General features: G+C 54.6%; 1 protein-coding gene across 8 annotated transcripts; it reads right to left on the bottom strand.

Moving 5' to 3' along the window:
* Positions 1 to 5,938: 5,938 nt before the first annotated feature.
* Positions 5,939 to 22,152, bottom strand: RIPOR1 (RHO family interacting cell polarization regulator 1). Of its 8 annotated transcripts, none has more exons than XM_032486559.1 (22): positions 22,003 to 22,152; positions 14,164 to 14,290; positions 13,892 to 14,044; positions 13,641 to 13,719; positions 12,923 to 12,946; positions 12,776 to 12,829; positions 12,480 to 12,632; positions 12,315 to 12,378; positions 12,179 to 12,222; positions 11,975 to 12,100; positions 11,432 to 11,580; positions 11,229 to 11,358; positions 9,519 to 11,144; positions 9,313 to 9,434; positions 8,333 to 8,462; positions 7,937 to 8,072; positions 7,576 to 7,812; positions 7,228 to 7,386; positions 6,882 to 7,078; positions 6,709 to 6,792; positions 6,502 to 6,592; positions 5,939 to 6,359 (listed from the first exon to the last, which is right to left on the bottom strand). In XM_032486559.1, the coding sequence occupies exons 2-22, from the start codon at positions 14,265 to 14,267 to the stop codon at positions 6,262 to 6,264; spliced, it is 3,960 nt and encodes a 1,319-aa protein (XP_032342450.1). In that variant the 5' UTR covers positions 14,268 to 14,290; positions 22,003 to 22,152; the 3' UTR covers positions 5,939 to 6,261. The 8 variants fall into 8 exon arrangements, with proteins under 8 accessions (XP_032342450.1, XP_032342445.1, XP_032342444.1 ...); XM_032486554.1 differs by lacking the exon at positions 22,003 to 22,152 and adding an exon at positions 21,332 to 21,973; XM_032486553.1 differs by lacking the exon at positions 22,003 to 22,152 and adding an exon at positions 15,124 to 17,148 and having other exon boundaries at positions 9,313 to 9,431.
* Positions 22,153 to 25,166: the final 3,014 nt, after the last annotated feature.

The raw sequence follows: 25,166 nt of genomic DNA, 5'->3' as shown, positions 1-25,166 counted from the left end.
TAATCTATAAGTAAGCCCTGAATAACTGCATGATGCTCAGGTCTGTGCTCAAGGCTAAGTAATTCTGGAGACAGATTATGTCCCTAGCCCTCAAGTGCCTTATATTTTGTCTTATGTTAGTCTGGAGACAAACTAAACTTCATGAACATTAGTAGGTAAAGGATGGAGAAGCAAGTAAGAGGTATGGGCTGTAGGTATGGAAGGAACAGATTGGTCACTGACAACTCTTTAGTCATATGAGACTGAAGTAGAGCAAGGATAACTCTCAAGCCTCTACTCTATACCTTTCTCTTCTTGCCCCAGATCCACATATCCAGCTTCTTTCTGGACTCTTCCTCCTGGATGGCTCCCAGGCCACCCTATGAGCCTTGTCTCTCACCTCCCAATCTGCTTCTCTAGGGTTCCCCCTTTTCAGTGAAAGATACCACCATCCATCCATCACTCAGGCCAGACATCTGGGCTTCATTCTCTCTCATCTCCCACATGCCATCCATCTCCAAATCCTGTCCATCTGCCTTTGGAACAGCTCCTCACTGTAACCTATTGTCTATCCTCACTACCTCCAACCTGGCTCAGGCACTCTCACTTCTCCTAACCACAGCTCCAGACTCCTCACTGCTTCCTGCCTCCTCTCTCTACGCAACTGCTAGAGCAACCTTTAAAAAGCACTGATGGGATCACAAAATTTCCCTGCTTCAAGCCCCAGGATGACTCCCCAGTGCCCTGGGGGTAAATTCCAAGCTCCTTAGCCATTCCATAAGGCCTTTCTAACTGGCTCCTGTGTAGTCAACCTGCTTGTCTCCTTCACCAGTCTGACCTCAATCTCCCTATACTGTCCCCGGCTCAGGTTTCCATTCCATCCCTTAATTAAGAACCCAGTGGTGAAAGTTCATTCTAAAGAGCTATGTTTCATGGGAGATATGGGGGGATGTTTTGATTATCCAGGCTTTTTCTGCATTAAGCTTACCATCCTTTCATACTCAAAATGTTTTCATATTGTGTTAAGTTTTAGAGGTATTCATCGAAAGCTTGACCACTTACTATATATTTGGCCTTATTAGCTGGGGACAGTAAAGGCAGATGCAGCCTAATTAAATAGAGAATTACCTGGAGTATGTACTTATGTATGTATGTATTTTCCTGGGATACACCTAACTTAGCCATAATGTATTTTATTTTTATATATTCATTTAAATTTTTTAGTTTTATATTTTCCAGTTTTATTGATATAATTTAGGTATAACATTGTATTATAGTATACAACATAATGATTTGATATATGTGTATATTACGACATGATTACCAAAATAAGTTTAGTTAACATCTATCACCTCACAGTTAGACTTTTTTTTTTTCTTGTGTTGAAAACTTTTAAGATCTACTCTCTTAGAGCACGTATTTAAAATATAGACTCCCTGGTCTCTGAATCTCCAGGAAAGTTCTAAGGTGAATCTTAGAATTGAGTAAGTTGGGAAGACCGAGGTGATTTCATTCATAAGAAATATCCAGAATCAGCAAATTGATGGAGATCTGTGGTTACAGTAGATTAATGGTTGCCTCAGGGTCTCGGGGACAGAGAAAGGTAGGGAATGCAGAGGCCCCAGGGATGGTACCTAAGGGGTGCAGAGTGTTTTGGGGGGTTGATAAAATCTCTAAAGTTGATTGTGGTGATGATTTCACAATTCTGTAAATATATTAAAAGCCATTAAATTGTACATTTAAATTGCATAGCATGTGGACTAAATCTCAATAAACTGTTTAAAAACAAAACAAAAAACTTGGACTGAGCTCTGCAAGGGAAGGCACCAGTCATCTTTCTCAGACTTGGGTGATGCCTGTTACCTAGTAGAATAGTTGCAAATACTTATGGATGTAGATATTGGAGGGTACAAAGTAAATGAGCAATTGCAATGGGGTATAGTACTAGAGGAAATAGAGGCTTCCGTAACAGGAGCATAGTGGAAGGGAAGCTTCCTGAAGAAATTTACGATGTGTAGGTTGAAGCCTATCAGGTGAACAGGGATTAGCAAGGCAAGATGAGGGGTGGGAAGAGTGTACCATGGAGAGGCGAGCAAGCCCTGCAGGTGGTTCAGTGAGGTCCAGTGCACACTGAGAAGTTAGATGGCAGAAGTGAGGCTGGATAGAGGAACACACATAAAAGGCTTTGTGAGCCAGGTTGAGGGGGTTGGAATTTTTCCTAAGAGAAAGCGAGACTGTAGTGATAGATTTATGTTTTTAGAAATCACTTTGCATCTTGGAGAATGGACAGAAGGGCAAGACCAGAAGCAGGAGGTCAACATGTCCAGAACCTGAGTGGTCCCAACAGGAATATACAGAAACAGAATTTAGAAATATTTAGGGTATTTAATCAAGAAGATTCTGGTGGCCGGGATGAGGGGACAGAGGAAAGAGTCAAGGATGAGACCGAGTGGTGTGGCCTGGGTACCTGGGCAGTTTGTAACCTCAGGAGCCTTAGGGAAGAAACAGGTTTTGAGGTGGTAAGTTTGATTTTGAGCATGCTGTTCAAAAGGAGGTGTCCAGTCAGCTGTTGGATCTAGGAGTCTGGAGGTGAGGAGAGAGCTGTGTGAATAATTGGCATACAGCTTCAGCAGATAGACAGAAGCCAGAGAAATGGATGAGGTAGTTCAAGTAGTGTGTTTCAAGACAGAGGAGAAAAAGGCCTAGAATGGAATCCTGTGGAGTGATGTTTGTAAGAGGATGCTTGAGGAAATGTGGAGAAGGTTCTGAGGAGATTCAGAGGAGATAGCTGGAGACACGGGTGTTAGCATGACAGTCTGCTTATTCAGCTGCTCCAAGTCAGCATTTATTGAAGATCTGTATGCCCTGGGTGTCTTCAGAGGTAAGTGAGACTTGACCATTGACATCACACTCAAACTGGTCATCACCCCACTGTAGCTTTCTGAAACAAGCGACCCCTTCTTACAGACCAGTGACAGTCTCTGCAAACAATAGATGTTCTTTAGCAGTTCATATAGGCCCCAGAGTCCTTCCCAAGCTCACCCTCCTATATTACCCGGGCCCAGAGAGCTGGGTCTGGCAGACAAGCCAAGAGCCTTCTGTCCATAAGTGATGGACGGCCTAAATAAGGCACTCCAAGGCTATTGGGGGTGGGGGTGGGGCGAATGTCATAGGCCTAGGGTTCAGCAAATTGTACCCACACATCAGGCAGAAGCACACAAGGAAGGCACCCCCACTTTGTGGGCGAGACAAAGAAGCAGTCCTCTTCCCACATGCCAACCCATCTGCTTTTTTGCCTTTACCAACATGCCTTTTTTCCTTCTTATTTTGGTTCTCTGCAGCTTTGAATACATGAAGAAGAAGAGTGGGAGACAGAAGAAAAGGTAAAGTTGGAAGAGAGCAAAAGGGGAGGGGAGCAGGGGGAGCCTCCAGTAATCACCAACACAATAAATTGTATCCTGGACTATCTCAGCCTCGTCCCCTTTTCTTTTTTTTTTTTTCTTTTTCTTTTTTTGCAGTGTGCACTTACTAGTTTTCTCTGGGGAGAGTCCCAGTGATGATGGCCAAGGCATGGCTGTGGCCTTCATGGACTTGATTGATGGGGCATTTCTCTGTGTCACAGACCTTGGAGGCGCACTTTCTTCTGTCCTCTCACAGAGGCTGGCACAGGCTCTCCCTGTCCTGATGCCTTTGACTCCTGACATCAACCTCCCAATTGAGGCAGCAGGCTCTCAACTGTCCAGTCCAGGACAGAAATGAGTGTCTTCCCACAGCTGTGTGACAGCAGAGTAGGAGGTGGAGGTGTGCCGGGAGTAGCTTTGCCCTGTGGGAGGACCTATGGGAGGCACCTGTGAGGCTGTGTGTTTTGGGGACACAGGAGTGAAGACAAGGGCTCTTCCTGCCCTCCACCATCTCAGATCTGGGCCTGAACCTGGGTTTAGGAAGCTGTCCAGTCACTGATGAAGAGGGGTGCGTGGCTGTTCTGGGGTTGATCCACACTGCTCTGAGCTAGGCAGGCTAAAGAGGCCTGAAGCTCTTTTTGTCTTGGCCTTGACAGTCCTTCAGCTGTACCTAGTAGGCTCACAGTGCTCTAATTCTAGCTTCTGCCCCCCTGACCCTCACATCCACGGTCGGCTAGAGCTGAATACTAGGCCCTGGCCTCAGGACTCTTCCTCGCAGAGAACAGTTAGGTGCCCTATCCCTTCCCAGAATTAGAAAGCAGGGATGTAGGGCCATTCAGATTTTCAGTGACAATCCCATTTAACCCCTGGCTGAGATTTTTTTCCATCCTACATTTCTTGCCCAGACCCTCTCCTCTCCTGTAGATTGAACAGTGAGCTGGTGCTGTCCCAGTCACCCCTGCCTGCACTTTACCAGGACCTGGTCAGCCAGTGTTCACTTCCTTTTTCCCCACGACACAGGCCATACTTTGGAAGCAAGTGGACAGTCCTGCCCTACCAGTGGGCCTCTTGTGGGGCCTCAGGCCTGAGGGGCTATTAGGGGAGGTTCTGGGACTGCAACCCTCCTGCAGGGGCCCTTGGGACAGGCCCAAGCTGTGGCTAGCTTTGGGTGCTGGCTTGGTCTCTTATCACTTGTTTGCCTTCCCCACCTGCTACTACCCCAGCTGACCACCTAAAAAAACTGAGCTGCACCATCCCTCCATGCCACCCTTCATAGTTATAGACGGAGCACAGATCTGTGCTGAGGGTTGTCTGCCCCCAACCCCACGCCCACCCCCACCCAACTGGAATGAGCCACCTGCATCCACACACAGGTGTTTCCTGTCCTTCCTGTTACCGTTTTCTTTTTTGTTTTGTTTTTTTTCTGCTCAGCTTGGCTTCCCCATCAGATGGTTAAGGACCCAGCCAAACCTCTTCATATACAGCTCTAAAACTTGGGGGGTGGGGAGGAGGAAGGGCTCTCTGGGGATCTGGGTCACCCCCCCGGGGGGTGCCTGTTGGCACCTCATTGGCTCTTCCTGAGTGCAGGCACACACATTCTCCCTAGGGTGTCACGCTGCTGTGCTACCGCCACAGGTACTAAGACACCAGAGTGGGCTCAAGGAGTGGGGAAGGCCCTTTTCACTGTCTCCTTGCCTTTGGATAATGAAAGTTCTGGAGGGAGAGGGGAAGGGTGGAGGACCTGTCCAGCCTTGAGTGTGGGCCTCCCTCAGGCCCTCTTTAGAACAGGATTGCCAAACTGAAGTCCTACCCCACCCTCAAGTTCCTCCTGTTGGACTCAGCTTTCTGGGGTTAATAAGCTCATGTGAGCCCTCTCCCTGGAGCCCTCCTTCCTGAAGCAGCATGGGTCAGCCAGCTGTGAGGCCAAAGGGTTCAGTTAGGTTTGTTATTACAGACAGGAGGCGGTTCAGGGAGAAAAGGGACTTACTGTTTAGAGTCACAGGGCAGCCATCCGGGTCTCCTGTCTCCCAGGCCGCAGCTCTTCCCTCTGCAAGAATCTCCCCTCCCTCTTAACCACCCAGCCTTCAAGGAGCTGCTGGTGCTCAGCCTCCTGTGTAGGAAGCTGCCAGGGTGAAGCAAAGACCCAGAAGCCTGGCACCGCCTTAAGGGATTCTGCTGCCCCCTGGTGGCCAGAAGCTCCAGCCACCACATGCTTTTTTCCCTGCCTGCTTCCTCTTTGCCTCCAGGCCATGGGGAGCTAGCTGGCTACTAGGAAGCCATTCTCAGGACTGGCACCCTTTGGGACGTCTACACCAACTCCACAGTTTGGCTCCAGCCTAGGCCAATAGCTTCCTGGCCCAGGCTGCAGGCTGGGCCTCCTCAGCAACACCCCACCACTCTCTTCCTCTGCCCTCTTTTCTAAGCCCAGTTCCAGCCCCTGGGCTCTCTTCCACCTGTATTTCCAGGGTGAAACCACATGCCACTGTCACTAGTGTCAGTAAGGGCCACAGCCAAAGGGTGCCGAAACAGGAGGTCAGGAGTGCACCAGGCTAGTAGGCTATGTAGGAAAGGCATTTTGCTTTTTTATTTTCTGTAAAACTCTGTAAATAAAATACAAAACCAAGGGACATCATGGGGCAGAGGCAGGATGGCCAGGCCCGTGACACTGATCAATGGCAAGTGTGCTGAGCCGAGGCTGGGAGGCACTTGACTGTGGCACTGACTCTACCAACCCCAAGGTCAACAGAAGAATATATTAGATTTTCATTGATAGGAATCTGTGAGGGAGGGGTGTCTGGAGCCAGCCCTCACCCTCCCTGCCAGTGCCTGGTAAGCCCTGAAAGTGTGGGGAAGGGGCACTGGGGGCTAGTGGGAGGGAAGTTTAGAATGCCGTGCTGGCCATGCTGCCAGGCCCAAAGATGCGGGGCAGGGCATCCAGTGACTCCTCCAGCCGTCGATGGGCAGACTGTCCCTCCTCCCCTGTAATGGATAAGGAGGGAGTCAAGAATAGCCCTAGCCTCAAACTGGCCCCCCCATCCCTGACCCCTTCTCACCTCTACTCCCATCAGCCAAAATGTCCCAGAAATCAACTTGACCCATATATGCCATTCCCCAGCCTTACCACATTGTTGCAGGCTCTGCTGAGCAGCTTCCCTCACGGCCTCTGTGTCCGTTTGGCACAGGTACACCAGGGGCTCAATGCCTTCGGGAGCCTACCGGGGGAGGGAGCATTGAGGTAGGCTGCATAGAGCAGATGGGAAAGGCCCAGGACCCAGGGCTTGGGGAACTGGGAGAGTAGAGAAGGTATGGGTAGGTTGGCAGGGGTCACCTTGATGCAGCCCAGGGCCAGGCAGCCAGCCACTCTCATCTGCACATCCTCATCCTCAAGTTGGTCCAGGAAGCACAGCAGGGCCTGGGTAATGGTGGGAGGGCAGAGTTAGCCAGACAGTGGGAGCCTGGGACCCCAGCCTTTGCCCTCAGGGAGGCCTACCCAACTCTCACCCTTTTCCGGAAGTCAGGGCCCAATGACAGGCTCCGGAGCTGAGTGCTGACAGCAGCCATGACCTTGTTGTTGCCATGGACAAGCAGGGAGCTGAGGGCCCGGAGACCATCCCTTCGAAGCCGCCCCTCAGGTGCCAACCTCAGGGCTTTTAGCACAACAGCCTGGTCATCTGAGTTCAGATTCCGCACCAGGAACACTGAAAGAAGGAAGCCAGGTCGGGGGTGCCAGTTGGAACAAGGTGGCAGGGTAAGGAATCTTCTGGGTTTTTTACCCTCAGGTCTTCAACCACACCTTCAGAGCCACCCCTAGGGTCAGGCCACTTTGTGACCAGGGCCACTGCCTCACCCTCCTCGGCAGTCTCAGTCACATAGGCCTCCATGGAGGTGCTGTCCAGGGTTTCAATGTGACTCCAGAACTGGAAGATGGTGAGCTGTTCTCCAGGGCCTGGCTGGGGCCTCCGGGGCAGCTTCTGCCCCAAGGCATCCTCCAGGAACTTGACACACACTGTGGGAGGCAGTGCCACAGGCCTCAAGGGTTTGGATGGACCCAGGCCCTTAGAAGAGTGCTCCTACCCCAAGCTCAGGTCCAGGGACCCCCTGTCCAAACCCTACCCATCTGGGCCCTTCTGTGCTGAGGCATTAGCCTTCAGTATTTCTTCCCAGTGCTCAGCTCAGCATATTTATGTGGGCTAACCTGGCTTTCCCTGAGGGCCCATCAAAGGGGATTTGAGAAGAGAGGGCAGAGTGGGCAGGTAGGCAGCCCACTCACCAGCCTCAGCTAAGCCTGACTGGCGCAGGGAGAGACGGGCATTGTACTGATTGCAGAAGGTCAGGAGCACCCGCTCCACAGGGCAGATGAAGGGGCTGAGTCCCTCTGTGCACTGGTCCCAGAAGGTCAGGAAGCCGGGCCGAGAGACAGAGAACTGCACCACTGTGAGGAGGTGCACAAAACAGTCAGCAATAAAGCAAACGAGTGAGGAGACAGACATGTAGATGAGGGAGGACAAGGAAGGAGCTTTGAGGTAGACCCGACCCAGAGCCCACACAGCCTTTACCTTCCTGGGCAGAGGTAGCAGGGATTTCCCATCGCCTGCTAAGCTCACATACTGCCTCGAGCACTCGGGCCTCCCGCAGCAGCCGCTCCAGGGCCCAAGCCTCCTGGCAGCGAAGGGGCCCAAATGTGCCCAGTTTCTGGAGAACAGGGGTAGCCAAGTAGCTCAGACCTCAAGGTAGAGCTTAGAGAGGGCAGAGCCCAGGGACTACAAGTCCATGCATTGGGAGAGACTTGGGGAAACTAGAATTTGGGAGGTGTTCCATTCAGCAAGAGCCAGGTCCTGAGGCACTGGGGAGTGGAACTCAGAAGAGGTGTGGAGGGCCAGGGTTGAAGTGCAGGGCTCCGTGGGGTAAGGGGCTACAAGGTGAAGGGAAGAGGGAAATACCACTGCCCTCACCAGCAGGAGGCGGCTACAGTGGTACAGGTGCTGGACCAATGCAGCATCCAGAGCTGGACACTCCGTGCTGAGGGGTTGGGCACTAGGTGAGTCGATGTCCTCAGCCCCAGGTTCTGGGCTGCTTGGGAGCCTAAGAGAAAAATGGGTCAGTCACCCCAGGAGCACACATCACCATCTGGTCACCAGTGTATTTTTAAAAAGCTTCCCCCAATCCAGAACAAAAGAACAGAGAATGCACAGACAACAGACAAATGGGTAAGTGCACTGAGGACTTCCAGAAGGAAGAAGGCACTGAGAACAGCACGTGGTAGCAGGGGTTTCCAGAGACCATCTCTCCAGTGCCACCTCCAGCTAGGACTGCCAGGACTGCTGGGGTCGCTGGAGCTGGGATGGGCAGAAGTAGGGATGCAAGCAGGATGTTCTATACAACGTGGACTTCAAGTGGTTGTGGCCCAAGAGCTCAGGGCACAAGGCTGTAACCTAAGCAGCATCAGAGGGAGGAGGGGCCGGGCATGACACTCAACTGGGACTTGGCAAGGCCGCTCCGGGACAGAGAGCTAAGGGGAAACCTGGAGTCGAAACAGAGGGGGTTGATGCTGAGGAGGGACCCAGGATGTATGAGGAGGCAAAGAAAGGGCTTGTTCATAGGGTAGGGCCAAGGTGAGGCCAAGGGAGAAAGGAGGAGCTGGAGGCTCAGGAGCTGACAGGGAACAGCGAGGGAGGCGGACAGGGATGAGGAGGAAGGTAGCCAGAAGCACTGGGGATACAGATGGGGTTGAAACACCAGGATCAAGGACACATAAAGAGTACATGGGAGAGGTGAACATGGATGCTCCCGTCAGCAAGTCCATCCCTCCTGCCCACCTCCAGTCCTTACTGCTCTCCTCCACCTGGCCCTACCTCACCTGTTTCCTTTTCTCACCTCTTTCCTTCCCCTGGCACTCACCTCCCCTCACCCCACCTCACCTAGCCCTTCTCACCTGTCCCCATGACTATCACTGTCTTCATCTTCATTCTCATTGAGGAAGCTGAAGCTCTCCAGGGCATTCTCCACAGTGATGCTAAGACTGGAGGCCCGGCTGCGAGTCAGGCCTTGTCTCTGCTGGGGTTATGAAGGGAGTCAGAGCTGCTGCCCCTGCCTAGCTGCCCTCCCTGCACTGCCATAGCCCAGCCTGGCCCTCCTCACCATGAGTAGACTCTCCAGCCGGATCACCTCCTGCTCCAGGCCCTGCAGCTCGGGAAACTGACCACGGTAGTCATCCAGGGCAGCCATTAGGGCCCCCAGTGCCTCTTCCAACCTCCTGTCACCAGCCCCTCGGGCTGTCCCTGGAACTGGGGCCTGGGCAGCCCTGGCCAGGCTAGGGTCTGAATGCTGGGGCACAGAGGCTAGGGGTGAGGGAGGAGGACTTGGGCTCTGACGGATGGCTTCTGGGGGGGTTGGAGAAGGGCTTGTGAGGGGTTCCAAACTGGAACAGGCAGGACTTGGGTAGGGGGTGCTGGGGGCTATGGGGTCTGCCTGAGTGCAGGGAGTGGAGACTGGGTAGCTACAGGACAGGGGGTCAGTGCCTGGGAGGGCAGAGTCTGTGTTTGCAGAGGGGCTGGGGAGTTTGGCAAGGTCTAGAGAAGTGAAAGGGCTTACAGTTATAAGAGTGGGGCTTGTGACAGGATGAGTTGGACTCCTGGTGGTCTGAACTGGATCCTTAGCATTGGGTGTAGGACTTGTAGTGGTGTGAGTTGACATCCTGGCTTTGTGAGTAGAGGTTGCAGTGGTGTGGGTGGGGCTTGTGGTGTGGGTGGGGCTTGTGGTGGTATGGGTAGGGCTTGTGGTAGCATGGGTAGGGCTTGCAGTAGTGTGGGTGGGGCTAGTGGTAGTGTGGGTAGGGCTAGTGGCAGTGTGGGTGGGGTTTGTGATAGTCTGGGCTGCGCCTGTGGCACTCAGGGTAGCGTCTGTAGTAGTAAGCGTAGAGACCATTGGCTTATTGGTGGGGCTAGTGACAATGTTTATCAGGTTTGTGACAGTGTGTCTGGGGCTTGTGGTGGTCTGGACTGGGCCTGTAGTACTGGGGGCAGGAGCAGCAGGAGTGAGGATAGAAAGCATTGGCTTGTGGGTGGAACTTGTGGTGATCTGCACTGGCCCTGTGGTACTTGGGGTGGGGCCTGTAGGAGCAAGGGTAGAGATCACAGGCTTGTGGGTAGAACCTGTGGTAGTGTGAGTGAGGCTTGGAACACTGTGGGTAGGGCTTATGGCAGTTGACGTAAAGCTTATAGTGGTGTGGGTAGGGCCTGGCAGTTCAGAAGAGCTAGAATTTACCACCGTGTGAACCGACTCTAGTTGTGCAGATGTGTAGCCAGGGCCTGTTGTACTGAGAATGGGGCTTGTGGCAGAATGGCTGGGGTCCAGAGCAGGAGGGACAGGACTAGGGTGCTCCCTATGGGTGGGATCTGGGTGTACAGGCAGGCTAGGTCTCTGGACTAGGCTTTCTGGACCCACAGCCTCCACTGAAGCCTCAGCCAGGGCAGCATCCACACTGGCCTCACTGATGTGGCTCAGAGTCCGGGTATAGGGGGCATGCCCATTGGCCAGGGCTGGGGCCGTGGCCCCCTCCTCATCTGTGGAACCAGAAGTAGAGGTCTCAGGCCTACGGAAGGCAACTTGGATGGGGAGAGGCTCAGGCTGCTGCACCAGGGGCCTGGGGGCTGAGGAGTGGCGGGCAGTGCCTGAGAGCTGTGGGCTGGATGAGTCATCAGAAGATTCAGATGACAGGGACCATGCTGTCCCATTCTCCAGCTCCTCCTGCCGCCTTAGCATATTCTGGAAGAGAAGAAGAGGTGTTTCAAGACCACCCCCAGGAAGCTTCTGGGGGATGGTGGAGCCTGAGTCCCGGCTGTGACTCACATAAAAGGCTTGTTCCCGAAGTGAGGGTGTGTCTGGGGGGCTCTGGCTGTAGGTGGAGAAGCGCTTGGTGACTGTGGAGGCCTTGTTGACAGTAGAAGCAGCTGAAGGCTGGTCATCCTTGTCGAAGGGACTGGAGAGGGAAGAAGCTGTTAGCAGGGGCCACAGGCCCCAGCCCTGTCCCCAAGCCCTTCAGTCCCACCAACCTCCATGTAACTTCCAGGCTGAGCTTGATGGTGCCGAGATCATTGATGTCCACAGCTACAACCTGGGGCAGGGCGGCGAACAGGTCCTTGGTCTCGCAGGAGACACTGCCCACAACCACATGGTTGGCCAGGCCCTTCAGTTCTGTCACCTGCAGCCAAGAATGCAAGATGGGATCACAAGGGTGTAGGAGTCATGAGATTGCAGGAGACCAGAGGTATGAATTTGCATGGAGGTTATGCGACAGTAACAGGGTAAAGTTGGCTTGATGCAGCCTGGAAGCACAGGGATCACAGGTCTAAATTTGAAGAGTCATTGAGGCCATGGGGTCACAGCCTCATGGGAGTTCAGGGGTCAAATATTCACAAGGTCAGAAAGTGATGAGGAAATCACAGCATTATGAAGGCCAAGGGGTTACATTCAAAGGGCCGTGGAACCAGGTGGGAGTCACAGGGGTAAGGGTCTCAGGGTCATAAGAGTCATAAGGGATTCACAGAGTCATGGAGTCACAGGATAATGTATGTGGTCCTGGGCAGGGACATCACCTTGATGGACAGGAATTCCGTGAGCAGAGGAAGAAAGACGGTTTCCTCACTGTCCCACACCTGCTTTCCGCTACCCTCAATGCGGCCTCGTAGTTTCCAGCGCTGACGCCCGTATTTCATGTAGATCTAGGAGAAGAAGCAGGATGAGGCAGCCCTTGGTGTTATGACCCTGCCAGCCCAGCCCTTCCCTGCACATCCTCATACCTCATACTGATCGCCCACACACAGCCTGGCGAAGCCGGCCAGCCCTGGGAGGAGGGGAGAGGAGGTGAGCCATGTCCAGGGGTCTCAAGGACACACTTCCCTCTCCCAGCCACCAGTCTGCCTCACAACTCGGTACCTTTCATCCGGAGATGGAACTCGCCCAGCTGTCCTTCCAGCTCACTCTCCAGCAGACACATGCTCTGGGAGGGATGGGCAGGGACAGGAGGAGGTCAAGAACCAGTCGCCTCTCACCAGCTCTGCCACACCCTGTGCCTCTGCCTCATAGGCACACACCCCTTACCTCTGTGTACTCGCGATGGCCCCGAGTGGCCTCGGCCAGGCTGTCCCGGGCCTCACGGCTCCCTGGGGACCCGGTGCTGTAGGCACGGACCATGTTGTAGGCCCCATCCCGGAGACGCCGCTGGACACAGTATGCCTCATACAGCTCGTCGATCTGGGCAGGTGAATAGAGTGGCAGAGAGGGGACTGACACTCAGTACTAGGGTTGCTCACCCAGGGCCTAGCATCATCCCATCTCGCTGTGATGCCCAATCCCTCACCCTACACAGCAAGCACACACGCATGCTGCACAAGTACCTTGCTGGCGTGGAACTCCAGCCGTCGCAGGAAGCGTTCAATGGACTTGACTTGCTGGGGGAGAGGTGCGTTAGGAGAAGCCTGAGGCCCAGAGCCCTTTTCCTCCCTCAAACCACCCTCTTCCAACACCATTCTCTATACACTCACCTTATCCAAGTCATACAGGAAGCCCTGCGAGGAGAAATGAGAGGGGGCAATTAGGAGGTGTGAGAAGTACTTCAGCAGGGGCACTTGCTCACCCAGACCCATCTAGCTCCTTTCCTTCACAGCCTTCCTCCCTCACACCACAGTTTACAGCTACTCCAGTCAAAGTACGACTGACCTACCTTCCCACATGCCTGGTCTTTGGTGGGTGCTGGTGTCATAGATCTGGTCCCCAACACCCCTCCAGTACTTTTCCCTCCACCTCTTCCATAGATCCCTCTCCTGGCCCACTGCCTTTCCTACAACCCCTAGGAGCCCTCTGTGCCTCCTCATGCATAATTCCCTCTATCAGGAAGCTCCTATTCACGCTTCAAGACCCAGCAGAAATGTTTCTTCCTCTGGAAAGCCATGATGTGTTCCCTGGAAGAACCATGGTTCTCCCCCTCAGTACCACTACAATACTGTCCTGTTGTTCATGTCTCTGGATTTGACCCACCCCACTGGGAGCTCCCATAGGCAGGCACCGGGTCCCAGGCAGAAAGTACATACAGACTGAAAAGCGGAGAAAGAAACCTTCCCAGCCTTTCCTGATATCCCCTTTTCTAGTCACACCTGGTGTAAGTCATCCCAGAAAACAGCCCTGATGTCATCAAGGACTGGCCCTGCCCAGCCCCCCACACCACAAGAGCAAAGGGCATACAGGATGTCACCCTTCACTCACCAGGCGGGAATTCCTTTTGGACTCCCTTATCTGTCCCTGGAGTTTCTCCTGCTCCTGCTGGTGCACTTCCAAATAGGCCCTAGAGAAAGGGGAGACCACAAGAATTAGCTTAGCTCTCCAGCTTCCAGCTGCCCCGGGAACAGGCAGTGAGGACACAGTGTGAGGCTGGGGAAGGTTCCTACTAGCAGAAAGGGGACAACGAGGCCTTGGGGAGGGATCCTGGCACAAAGCGTTGGGAGGGCGTTGCTTACGTTAGGCCCCGCTTGAGCGCAGCGTACACCAGGTCCAGCCGCTCAGGCTGCGGGACCTTGGGGGCTGGGTGCGTCACGGAAAACATCTTCGACACTCGGGAGAGCGCTGGGGGCTTCCGTGGGGGCCCCGGGGGACTGAAGGCTGGGAAGCTCCTGAAGAAGAGACTGTACTCAGAAATGGGCAAGAAGATGTCCCCCAAACCCTCACTTGCACACCCAGCTCCAACCCGGTCAGGCTTTCTTGACCCCATTTCCCCCCGTCTGCTGCATACCTGGGCCCCCGCTCCTGGCTGCCGAGGACGCCTGCGAAGGACTGGCTCCTACTGACCCGGGCGCTGAGCAGGCGGCGCTGCGGCCGCACAGACAGGGACATCATGGAATGAGTCCGCGCGGGGCTCCCTGAGGGTGGCGAGGGCGGGTGTCCAGCGCCAGTCGGGCCCTTGAAGCTCCCTCCCCGCGGCCCAGCCTCTGTATCTCAGTCCTGCCGGACACAGCCTGTCGCTGGGAGTCCGACAACCCCATCGGCTCTGGCGCTAATGACAGGGTGGCCGCGGGTGACTCGGTCTCGGACTCAGCGTGGCCTCGGCTCGTCCCCCACTTCCTGCAGAGGTGCAGGCTCCGCCTGCCTCGCGGGGCAGGAAGGGGGGGTCGCACGGGGACCCTCCCCGGGCTGGGAAGGAGCAGGAAAGGGGAGGGGCTCGCGAAGAATGTGCGGAAGCGCCTGTTTACCCCGGGGGCGGGGCGGGCTTCCCAGCCCTGCCCCTGACCTCCTCCCCTCAAGTGGACCAGGAGCTCCCACGCCCGCACCCCGAGAGGCCGCAGGAGGTTACGGGGCGGGGCGGGGTGCGTGCTTTGAGCCCAACGGAGCTGTCTCGCAGGCCTGGCCTGCGCGGGTTTGGCTCCCGAGACCCACCCGCCCTGCGGAAGCTGCTCCCCTGCAGCCCCCACCCTCTCCGAGGCGTCCAGACGCCACAGCCCTCTCGCCGCTGGGAGCAGGGGGATTCCCAGAGTAGGGGGCAGTGCCGAGAAGTGCCCCGCCCCCTCCACTTTCCTGAGACTCCGACCGGGAAACTGAGTCAAAGACAGACGCTTTCGCCCGTGACCTTAGCAGGAAGAGATCCTCCGCAGACCCCCACCACGCTCCGGCGAAACACGCACCCCAAGCCCCCAGAACCCGACCCGTATCCCCTGAGGCCAGCCCTGGAGACTTCGCAGCTCCTGGCCAGTCCTACCTCTCTTCTTGGCGCTCATGATAGGTCCAGAACAGACCCCCAACCCCCGCGCTTGTCCCCCGTGTCCCCGCCGACCCAGGGCCACTCAGTGCTGGGCTCCGCGCTCGCTCCCAGCGACTCTGGCTCTGTCTTCAGCTCCTCCCGGCGCCGCCCCCCGCCCAGTTCCTGCCGCCTGACTCAGCCCGCCGGGATGGGGCGGGACCGGCCCGACCAGGGGGGCACCGGGGCCTCTGCCCGCCCGGCTTCTGGGAGGGGTGCCTGGGGGTTCCCTTCGGGCGGGGTACTGACAGGGATCTTCTCGGCTGGGTCAGGAGCGTGGGTAAAGGGAGTTGAAAACGGCGGTGAATATGGAGGGATAAATAGAGTGAGGACACTGACTGGGGGCTGAACTAGGTGCAGGTAGCATGAGGGTGCTCATAGAGCGGCTGTTGGGGGATGCTGAGAGATGGCTGAACACAGAGGGCTGAGAATGGGGGTTCTGAGCGTGTGAAGGCTAGAAAGTGGGGGCTGAGAAAGTGGAAGGATGGGCTGGGGATGCTGAGTGGGAGGGACTGTGCCAAAGGACGACAGAGTCAGGCACTGAGCATGAGAGCTCTAGGACACTGAGAAAAAGAGGGGCTAAAAGCAGAGGACTGGATCAACTCCATATGATGTGTTGCTGCCCTCAGAAGGAAGAGAAGGAATTGGGTCCAGAAAGCCCCACAGTTCCACGCACCACCCCCATCCCTCCACCCACAGAGGGGGTGCTCAGTCTGGGCACTCTTCCCACCCCCAGGCCACAGGGAAGAGGATCAGGTCCCATTACCCAGCCAGCATCTTCTCTCTAGCAGAAGCTGCATCCTAGGGCAGAGGCTCCATCCTTCTGGCCCCCAGCCCACATGGGCTGAATCCCCTTAGTGCTGAGTCTTTGCAACTCTCTTCATTGAATATCCCTATCCAGCTCTAGCTTGGATAGACGCCACCATGCCCAGGATCTACTGGGCATCCCATCCCCTCAAAGGGACTGAGTGCTCCCCCATCCCATAAACGGTCCTGCTCCTTGATGCTCAATTCTGCTGCACTGGGGTTACCTTCTCCCCAAGAGGCTGGGGTGGGCCCAGAGGTCTGCATTTCCAACAAGCCCAACACCCCACTACAGATTCAGATGCAAGATGTCCAAGGATCCTCGTTTAAGAAATGCTGTCTTCCCCTTTCTTCTTGAAGACTGTGTGCTGTGCACCCTACACAGGCAACTGGGCATTCCCGTGAATTGCCCACCCAACATTGGCCTCTCTGCTTCCTGCAGCCACTCTCTGCAGGAACACCCCATTCTTATCACCTGGCTCTGGAATGCCCCTTTCCTAAATCACAATCACACTGAACACAGCCTTCAGGCTCTCTCCATCACCCTCATTTCACCTGCCTTCTACCTGAGACCTCTTGAGCCCTCAGCTCATTTATTCAACTAGTCACTAAGTGACAACTCTGTGCCAGTCATTGGAGATACAGCTGGAATTGCACACATATCGCCCTGCACAGAGCTCACAATCCGCCTCTGCTTCCTTTCTCTCTGCCAGTTCCCTCCTACCTTCTCTTCCCTGCGTTCCCTCCACACCCTTCTCCCTAGCCTGGATCCACAGCCACCACTCCAGGGTTGCTCACCTGCTGCTACTATCCCCAGCACCCTGGGCTTCTCTCTTACCTGGAGGAAATCAATCTTGGGCAACCCAATCCCCTGCCTTCTCTGTACCTGCACACAGGCTGGTGGGAGCTGCCAGAGGTCTTGGCACAGCAGCTCGGCTGGAAAAGAGCAAATCTCAACCTCAACCAGGCTCTCCTTTTTCACACGGGAAATCCTCATGTGTAGCCCTAGCTATCTCTCTCCCTTCTCATGGAAGATGAGTGCTTCCGACTTTCACCACAAGCCTCAGACAAGTGCAAGTCACTCCCACATAAAAAATGAAAACTGGTAGAGTGTGTGCTTAGCATGCATGAGTTCCTGGGTTCAATCCCCAGTACCTCCATTTAAATAAATAAACTAATAAATAAGTAAACCTAATTACTTCCCCCCAAAATAAAAATAAAATAAATAAACATTTTAAAAAATAAAAACAATCCTGGAAACTATCAAAATGCCCATCAGTAGATAATGGACTGCTATACAATGAAAAGAATGAGCAATATACAATTACATGCAACTGTTATGGATGAATCCTATAGACATAATGTTGAGTGAAAGAAGCAAGACCACATGAGAAGATATACATATGATTCCCTTGATACGAAGTTCAAAAACAGGTAAAACAAATCTACAGTGACAGAAGTCAGAATAGGAGTGACACTACCCTTGAGGAGTAGTGACTGGAAGGGGGCACAAGGGGGCTTCCAGAGTACCGATAACGCTTTATTTCCTAATCTGGGTTTTATTTCCTGATCCTACATGGGTGTGTTCCATTGTGAAAATGTATTCAGCTTACACTTAGGACATGTACCCCTTCTGTGTGAATATTGTATTTCAATGTAAAATTAACTTTAAATAAGTAACTACAAAAAGAAACGACTCCTCTGTGAACCCCCAGTCTCTTTCTAGCTACCCCAACCCTCATGCTACTTGGCCAAGTTCCTTGAAGAGATGTCTACCTCCATTTCCTCTCCACACCCACCCACTCTTCTTCCTATCCTGGTCCGCCTTCCGTACCCAGCACTTCCCTGACTGGTCTGGACATGGTCACCAGTGACCTTCCCGTTGCTGAATCCAGTGTCCAATGTTTAGTCCTTATCCTGCTTGATCCCAGCAAAGCTTTTCACTGTGTAGTTCTCTTCCTCTTCTTTGAGCCTTTCCTTCTCTTAAATTTCAAGAGGCAACATGCCCCTGGCTTTCCACCTCTGTCTCTGGCTGCACATCTTATTTTCCCACAGAGGGTATTTCTCCCCATCCCCGAATGGGCCTCATCCTCCCCGCTTGTGGGCTGGGTACGTCTCCCACAGCTCAATGCCATCTAAATGTTGCCAGCTTCCTTATCTCTTCCTTGTCCAAACTGTTCTTCTGAGCACCAGGCCTATTTATCTTACAGCCTGCTTGATACCTCCCCAGAAGCTGAGTGACAGTTTGGAGTGGGCTGTTAGGGATGTGCTGGGTTTGAAGTCCCCAGACTAAATTCACCACTTTCCTCCTCAAACCTGACTCTCCCTAGTCTTAGCCTCTCCATGACAGCCTCACCATCTATTTACCCAGTTATTCAATCCAGAAACTGGAAATCATCCTGGGTCCCTCAGTCTGTTCCCCCTACAACTATTCAGCCACACACTCCTGCCATCTCTGGAATCTTCCCCCCTCCTTTCCACCCCCATAACTAGAATTCAAGTCCAAGCCATCACCAATTCTAACCTAGAGCCCTACAGCAGCTTCCTATTGGGTTCCCTGTCTCCATGCCAACACACAATGATCTATTCTTTATTCAATAACAACATTACTCTTGAAATTCCAGATACCTGACAATGCCAAAAATTGTCCTTTATTGAGTGCTTTCTATGCCAGGCACTGTGCTTAATTAACAAACATCATCTCATTTAATTCTAGCAACAACCCTATGGGGTAAGTCCTATTAGCCTCACTTCACAGATGAGAACTTGAGCCTAACTGCCTGAATGACTTTGAACAGGACATTTTGTAACCTTCTTGGTCTGTAGCTATCCATCTGTTAAGTGAGGATAACAATAATAACAACAACAACTATCTCTTGGGGCTGTTGGGAGGGTGAAATGAGATACTTCCCTCTATACGGACTGTTTGGGGAAGGATGAATTGTATGTTGGGTAGGGAAGTTAGAATGGACATAGTACCTCATTGTAAGCACACAACAAACATTAACTGCCGTTATTAATAATTATTAACAAGCCCAAGATTACACAGCTGGTAAGTGGCAGGGCCAGGATTCAAACCCAGGCAGTCCAACCCCAGGACTCTAACTCTTCTAACATCCCTCTATTTTAACTCTTGCGAAAAATCCATGGGTATTCCCCTGCCCTAAGGATAAAGTCCAGACCCTCTAACATGACCTGCAAGACCTCGAGGCTCTGTCTGTTCCCTCATATACCTTCAACCACTCCTCCCCTTGTAGTCCTCAGCTGCCCCCACGGTCGTCCTGTTCCAGCTACTATGAATTCTCTCAATACCTGCCAGGCTCTTCAGCATTTAAGCAGCAGTCCCCTTGCTCCTATACCCTCCTCCCATTATTCTCAGCCTGAACAACCCCTCTCTCTTTTCAAGTCTTACCCTATAACTTCTTCCTCCAGGAAGCCTACTTTTAGGCGCCTCACCTGGTAGCTTCCTCTCTATGATCCCTGAGGCCATATAACTCAGTTGTCAGTTCTCCTTTAAGGTCGGTCTTCCAACGACAGTAAGCTCTGGGGGCTGAGGCCTGTCTGCTTTTGCTCACTACTGTACCCTCTGCACCCTGCACTAAAGCAATGGAGAGCAGGAGCTGAGTATGAGTGGGGAGCAGAGTGAACTAGGCTGCCCTTACACAGGTCGATCCTGAGCTGTTGGAGAAGATTTCAAGTCTGTGTCCACCCCAATTCCCCTAACTCACATATAATTCTCCCTTTCCCTTCCTTACTTTCTGAATATATCAGCAAGTGAGGTTCTGCTCCCTGGGGAAGGGGCAGAGTTGGGTTTCCCTGGTATTTTAGAACTGATGGGGTGGGCTGGACTCAAAGTAGGCTGACTGTTTCATCAATTTTCTTTCTCTGACTGAGGTTCTGCCACAGGGATCAGGCTATATAACTGTTGGTCCAAATGACCATCAGAATATTCATCTGAGTGATAATTCCATGGGGTGGACAGGCCGGATCTCCCCTGCTGGTGGTGGGGGAAGGGAAAGAGATGAACCCCTTGAGCTAAGGGAGTGGGTCCACCTCAACTGGAAGGGGGCGGCTAGCTTATAAGAGGCGGGGGACTCTCTGGACTCATGACAGCCCTTAAGTCTGTTCCCAACATGGGAAAGAACCCAGGTCTCAAGGGAGATGGGGTCTGCAGCATAGCCAGCTCGCTGGCAGCTGGGAATGGTAGTCTGGCTGCCTGCGTGGCCCCAGATCCCAGGGGATCCCTCTACTCGCCAAATACCCTCTATTCGCCAAAACTGGTGCACTTGTGTGGGACAGGAGATCCTGCCACCTGTGCTGCCCAGCTCAGTGGTATGCCAGGCCAGGCGCTTTCCCGGGAGTCCCTGGTCCAGCCCCGCCCTACCGCCCCGCGCCGCCCTGCGCCGCCCAGGACCGAGGTAAACAGATGCTAAAAATAACCCGGGCAAGGGGCGGCAGCAAGGGAGAATGGGGTCCCTCCTGAGCCTGCCCCTGTCTCCATGGCAACTGCCCCAACCCGGCTGCTGACGTCATGCCGCAGCTGCCGAAGCGGGGCGGGGGGGGGGGGGGCGGTGCTGCCTGGGACCCCCCACCCCGGAACCGGGTGGAGGCAGTCGGGTGGCCTCACTTCCTCACTTCCTGCCGGCCCCCTCCCTGGTCAGCTGGTCACATTCCCGGGACGGCCGCGCACTGTAAGCCTTGTGGCCTCCTCCGGGCTGGGCCTGGCAGAGGCGCTGGTCGAAGCTGCAGCGAGGGGCCGCAGTGACTCAGCCGCGTCTTCCCAGCCTGCTTTTCCACCTGGGAGTACCCAGCCCGGCGCCCTGTGTTCTCCCCTCACCCCCACCCATTTCCAGGCCCCCCTCTCCAGCTTTCCCACATGACCCAGGACAGGGAGGGAAGGTTGAAACCGAGGCTAAGCCAGGCCTCCTTGTCCCCCTGGACTGTTTTGTACTTTACTCTCTAATTCTCATCCCTCTACCCACTTACAGCCGCTACCGCGGAAGCAAATAGTGTAGTGGCATGAATTCAGATTTGGGTCTAATTCCCACCTCTTCCAAACCAGCTGTGTGACCTTCAGAATGTTACTTGACCTCTCTGGGCCCATTTCTGCATCTGCCAGATTGTCGTAACCCTCCTCAGAAGGCTGCACCTGCATTGAACGCTGCAGACCCAGGGCGAAGCCCCACAGATGGCCACCAAAGCACCGTTATTGTTATATGAGACTGCACATAGTAGGAGCTCGGCCAGCCAGCCTGGACACACGTTAGAAGGAACCCAGTAAAACAGGTTGACAAGGGTCAGTTTCGGAGGCTGGATTCAGGCCTCTAGGGGAAAGGAGGACAGAGGGTGCTGAAGCCAGACTTACCCAGACCCCAAGCCCTGGTGAGCAGCCCCTTCCCCAAACCGGTTCTGCACGGTGTCCAGGCCTGGCTGCTTGCAGACTCCCCACACTAGCCTCCCATTTCCAGGTTCAGGGTCCGTTCCCCGACTGCGCCCGGGACGATACTCTACAGCTTCGGCCCCGCCAGGTTTGGGCGAAGAGCTCAGCTCCTGGCTGGTCTAGGCCACCTCGGGTCGGGCCCCAAAGCGGCTTAGGCCAGCCGATGGGTCCAGGAGGATTAGCTTATCTCGGAGGCCGGCCTGCACCCCTCGTCGTCCTCTCCTCATTCCCACCTCAGTCTCTCCCGCGGCGAGGGCACAGGGGCTCCGGGAGAGCGTCCGTTTCAAGGCCCGGCCTGGCTCACCCCAGAGCCACAGGGCACGGGACGCCTGGGCCTTGCCTTGGGAGGGAAAGAGGCAGCGCCGGGTGCGGCAGGCCTGGAGGCGGCGGCTTTTGTGGGCGTACTCCGCGCCGGAGAAAAGGAGAGGAACGACAACACGCGGCCTCATTCCCGGGGATGGGGCGAGATGGGACAGGGCCGCAGCCGGGTCAGCAGATCCGGGACCGACCCGGCGGTGCTGGCGGAGGAAGCACCAGAACCGCCGCGCCCGCTCCCCGCCCGGCCTGCGGCCCCCGGAAAGGTCAGGGACACTCACATGGCTGCGCTGGGCTGCGCGGACCTCGCGGTCTCCGTGCACTGGTCGCTGCCCGGCTTGGTCGCTCCGCAGCTGCCGCTGTCGCCGCCGCCGGTGCCCGCCCCTCCCTCCGCTCCACCGCCCGCCGCCCGCTGCCCGGACGCCCCGCTCCTCCCCCGGCCGGCCGGGCCCCACCCCCTGCACTCCCGCGGCTCCCGCACCCCTGGAGGCGCCTACGGCTCGCTCCGCCCTCTCCGCTAACGGGGCAGGCTGGTAGCCCGCGGCGTCCACCAGGTTGAGGGGGCGGGACCCTGGAGGACGCGAGGGCGGTGGGAGTTCTCAGAGCTCAGGATCCGCGGAAATAGGGCGGTTTTCTGGGAACCACTATTCCTTCCCACGCAGACCCCAAAACTGAGTGCGCCGGAAAGCCTCGCTTTCCTGGCACTTCCTCAGATTCTGTGGGCTTTAGAAACCTTTCAGGCCCCCCTATCTGTGACCACTGAAACAGGTCTTGGAGCAGCCACTACTGGGTTGGGTTGATTGCAGGAAAGGATAAGGGCCAGTTTTGGGGAGGGAGAACAGGAAGGCCTGAAGCCTACACATCGAACACCTTCTGGGTCTGGACACTGCCACTCAGCCCTGTCCCTGGGCCAGCCTCAGTTTCCCTGCTATGGGGGCAGACTGCCCTTCCTGTCACCGTCTGGCCGCTAAGTCTGGGTTTTGGCCAGGCCACGCATTCACCACTCGTTGGGTACTGGCTTCTAGGGAGTCTCAGGCCTTGCTCTGAAGGACCCTGGCAGGGTCTGGGTACCTGGGCTTGGAGCACATAATGGCCAAGGGGGCCAGAGCCCAGTCCTTTCCAATAAGGGGCCTGGAATGCTGACTCTCCTCTGGAGTGGGCTGAAGTGGAGCTGATAGCTGACCCATACTGGGGTCAAAAGGTGAGCTTCACTTCCCCACTCTTCACATCAATAAGACAACACTGGTCCTCTCCAACCCTGAACGTTCTGGGCCTCCACCCTTCAGGCTTCACCCTTCTGTGGTCCTTCACCTTTAGAGGTAGCACAGACTTACCCAGAAGTGGTTTCAGGTACTTTAAGAAGTTCCTGAATATCTGCCTCTGCCTCCTCAAGTTTGGTCTTGACAACCCAGAGGTTGAGGAGTGGGGAGGACAGAGGCCCTCAGGGGCACTGACATCCTCTCCCTCACCAGCTCTTAACGGAGACATGTCTCACCCTTTCCCAGTTCTTCCACCTCTTCGGCCCTCCTTTTTGACTTCCTTTGCAGCACCCATTTTTCTGTGGTCATTAGACCTGGGGATTGCTTCCAGGGACTGGGTTCTTCTCTTTATTTCCCCCACCTTAAATATCCAGTCTCAGAGCTTCATCCGTCCACTGCTGAACATCCTCAGCCTTCCTCTGTGCCCAGAGCCCTCTCCTGTCCCAGAGCCCCTGGATGATCCACCAGATCTCATGACCTTACCCAGAGGGACTCTTCTTCCTTTATTCTCATCTCTCCAATACTGTCCACCCAGGCTCCCACTTGAGCAAGGCTGGGCCTCTCAGGAGTTCTCAAAACTGGCACCAATTGATCCCTGCTCACTCCTAATGTCATCTCCTCAGCAAGGCTTCTTCTGACCATCTTCTCTGAAGACAGCCTCTCCTGAGTACTCTCTGTCTCCCTGTCCTATGGACTCTTGCCTTCATGTTAGTTATCACCACCAGGCAGCATGTGTGCCCATGTGCGCTCACTGTGCCTAAACCTGCCTCACTGTGGGTCCCTTAGCTCTGTGGGGGCAGGGGCCATGGAATTCCTCATCACCACTGTTCCTGGCTCATAGTGGGATTCAAGAAATATTTGTTGAATGAGAGAGTGAATGAATGAGTGAATGCATGAACCCTTGATGCCCCCTCCCCCCACCTTCATTCACCCTGCTAGTCCTGTAGATTCTACCTCCTTAATGTGTTTCAAATTCATTCCCTCCCTGCACCTTACCTCCCACTCCCACCACTCTGTTGTTTATTAATTCATTCAACAAACACCCACTGAGCTCTCGGGGCTGGGCAGCATGCTGGCCCCTGGGGTGGCAGTAGCAGAGAGCTGTCCCTGTGCATTGCTTGGGGCTCTGATGAGGCAGCAGTGATTGTGAGGGCTCACCAGGGAGCTTCCGAGGAACTCTTGCTTGGTCTGGAATTCTGGAATTCCATTTCTAGAAAATTCCCACTTTTAATGGATGATGCCTTTGCTTTTCACAATCCTTCATTCTGTCCTGTGTCTGGCCACATCTCTGCCTTGTCATAGCTGGTACCCAAGCCTGGGCCACCATCTTTTCTGGTCTCCCTGCCTCAGGGTAAGTCCAGACTCTGTAGTGGGGCCTCCAAGACCCAGGAGACCTCACTTCCTCATCTCCTACCTGTCCTGCCAGCCCTCCGTGCTCTGTTCCAACTGTTCCAGCCTCACTGTAGCTCCTTGGACATGGTCCCCATTCTACCTCTGCCTCTTCCCTCAGCCTTTCTTCTTCATGGGATGCTCCTCTCTCTTATCCACTTTGGAAAACAGCTCAGATTTCACCTCCTCCAAGAAACCTGTGCCCTCTGGCTTCCCACTCACCCTTTCTGAATACCCATCACTGCCTATTGTCCTTGTCTGTGACCAGTCATGGTTCCCCACCCTGTGATCACCAGAGCCAGGCACGAATGGGGCTGCAGTGAGCAGATGGGATACCTGAGGCTTCAAGTGGCCCTCTCCCCCTGTTCAGGGGCCTTGAGAGAAGGACAGTGCCTGAGGGCCACAGAGTGCTAGAGGCCACCCAGGCGTCTCCCCAGTAACCAGTGAGCCAGGCGAGTAAGGACACAGCCAAAACTCATTTCACAGAGATGCCACCTGAAGCTCAGGGAAGGCAGGGCCCTTCCATGGTCATAGGAAGATTCAGCTCACTGAATCCTAATCACTTCGGCTCTGTCTGAGTCAGGCATGTTCCCTGAGTATAGGCTCTGCTGGCTGGGAGGTGGGGTGGAGAACTAAGTCATCACCATTTCTACTCTTGAGCTGTTCACATTCCTGAAGGGATGGGCTCTGGCAGGAGGAAAAAATCCCTCCAATGGATGGCAGAGGGTGGTGAGAACCAGAGTGAACCCCAGTTCCTCATACATGGTGCAGCTAGTTCCACTTTTAAAAGCAACGCA

The sequence above is a fragment of the Camelus ferus genome, chromosome 9, assembly GCF_009834535.1.
Source record: "Camelus ferus isolate YT-003-E chromosome 9, BCGSAC_Cfer_1.0, whole genome shotgun sequence".
Taxonomy (NCBI): domain Eukaryota; kingdom Metazoa; phylum Chordata; class Mammalia; order Artiodactyla; family Camelidae; genus Camelus; species Camelus ferus.
This window is presented reverse-complemented; position numbering and strand designations above follow the sequence as displayed.

What these genes read in the sequence shown, in the direction of transcription:
- RIPOR1 (XM_032486552.1), bottom strand. An exon ending in AGCCTGGAAGTTACATGGAG is followed by an intron (nt 11,359 to 11,431) that starts GTTGGTGGGACT and finishes TTCCCTCTCCAG; the next exon opens with TCCCTTCGACAAGGATGACC. An exon ending in GCCCTGACTTCCGGAAAAGG is followed by an intron (nt 6,793 to 6,881) that starts GTGAGAGTTGGG and finishes ACCATTACCCAG; the next exon opens with GCCCTGCTGTGCTTCCTGGA.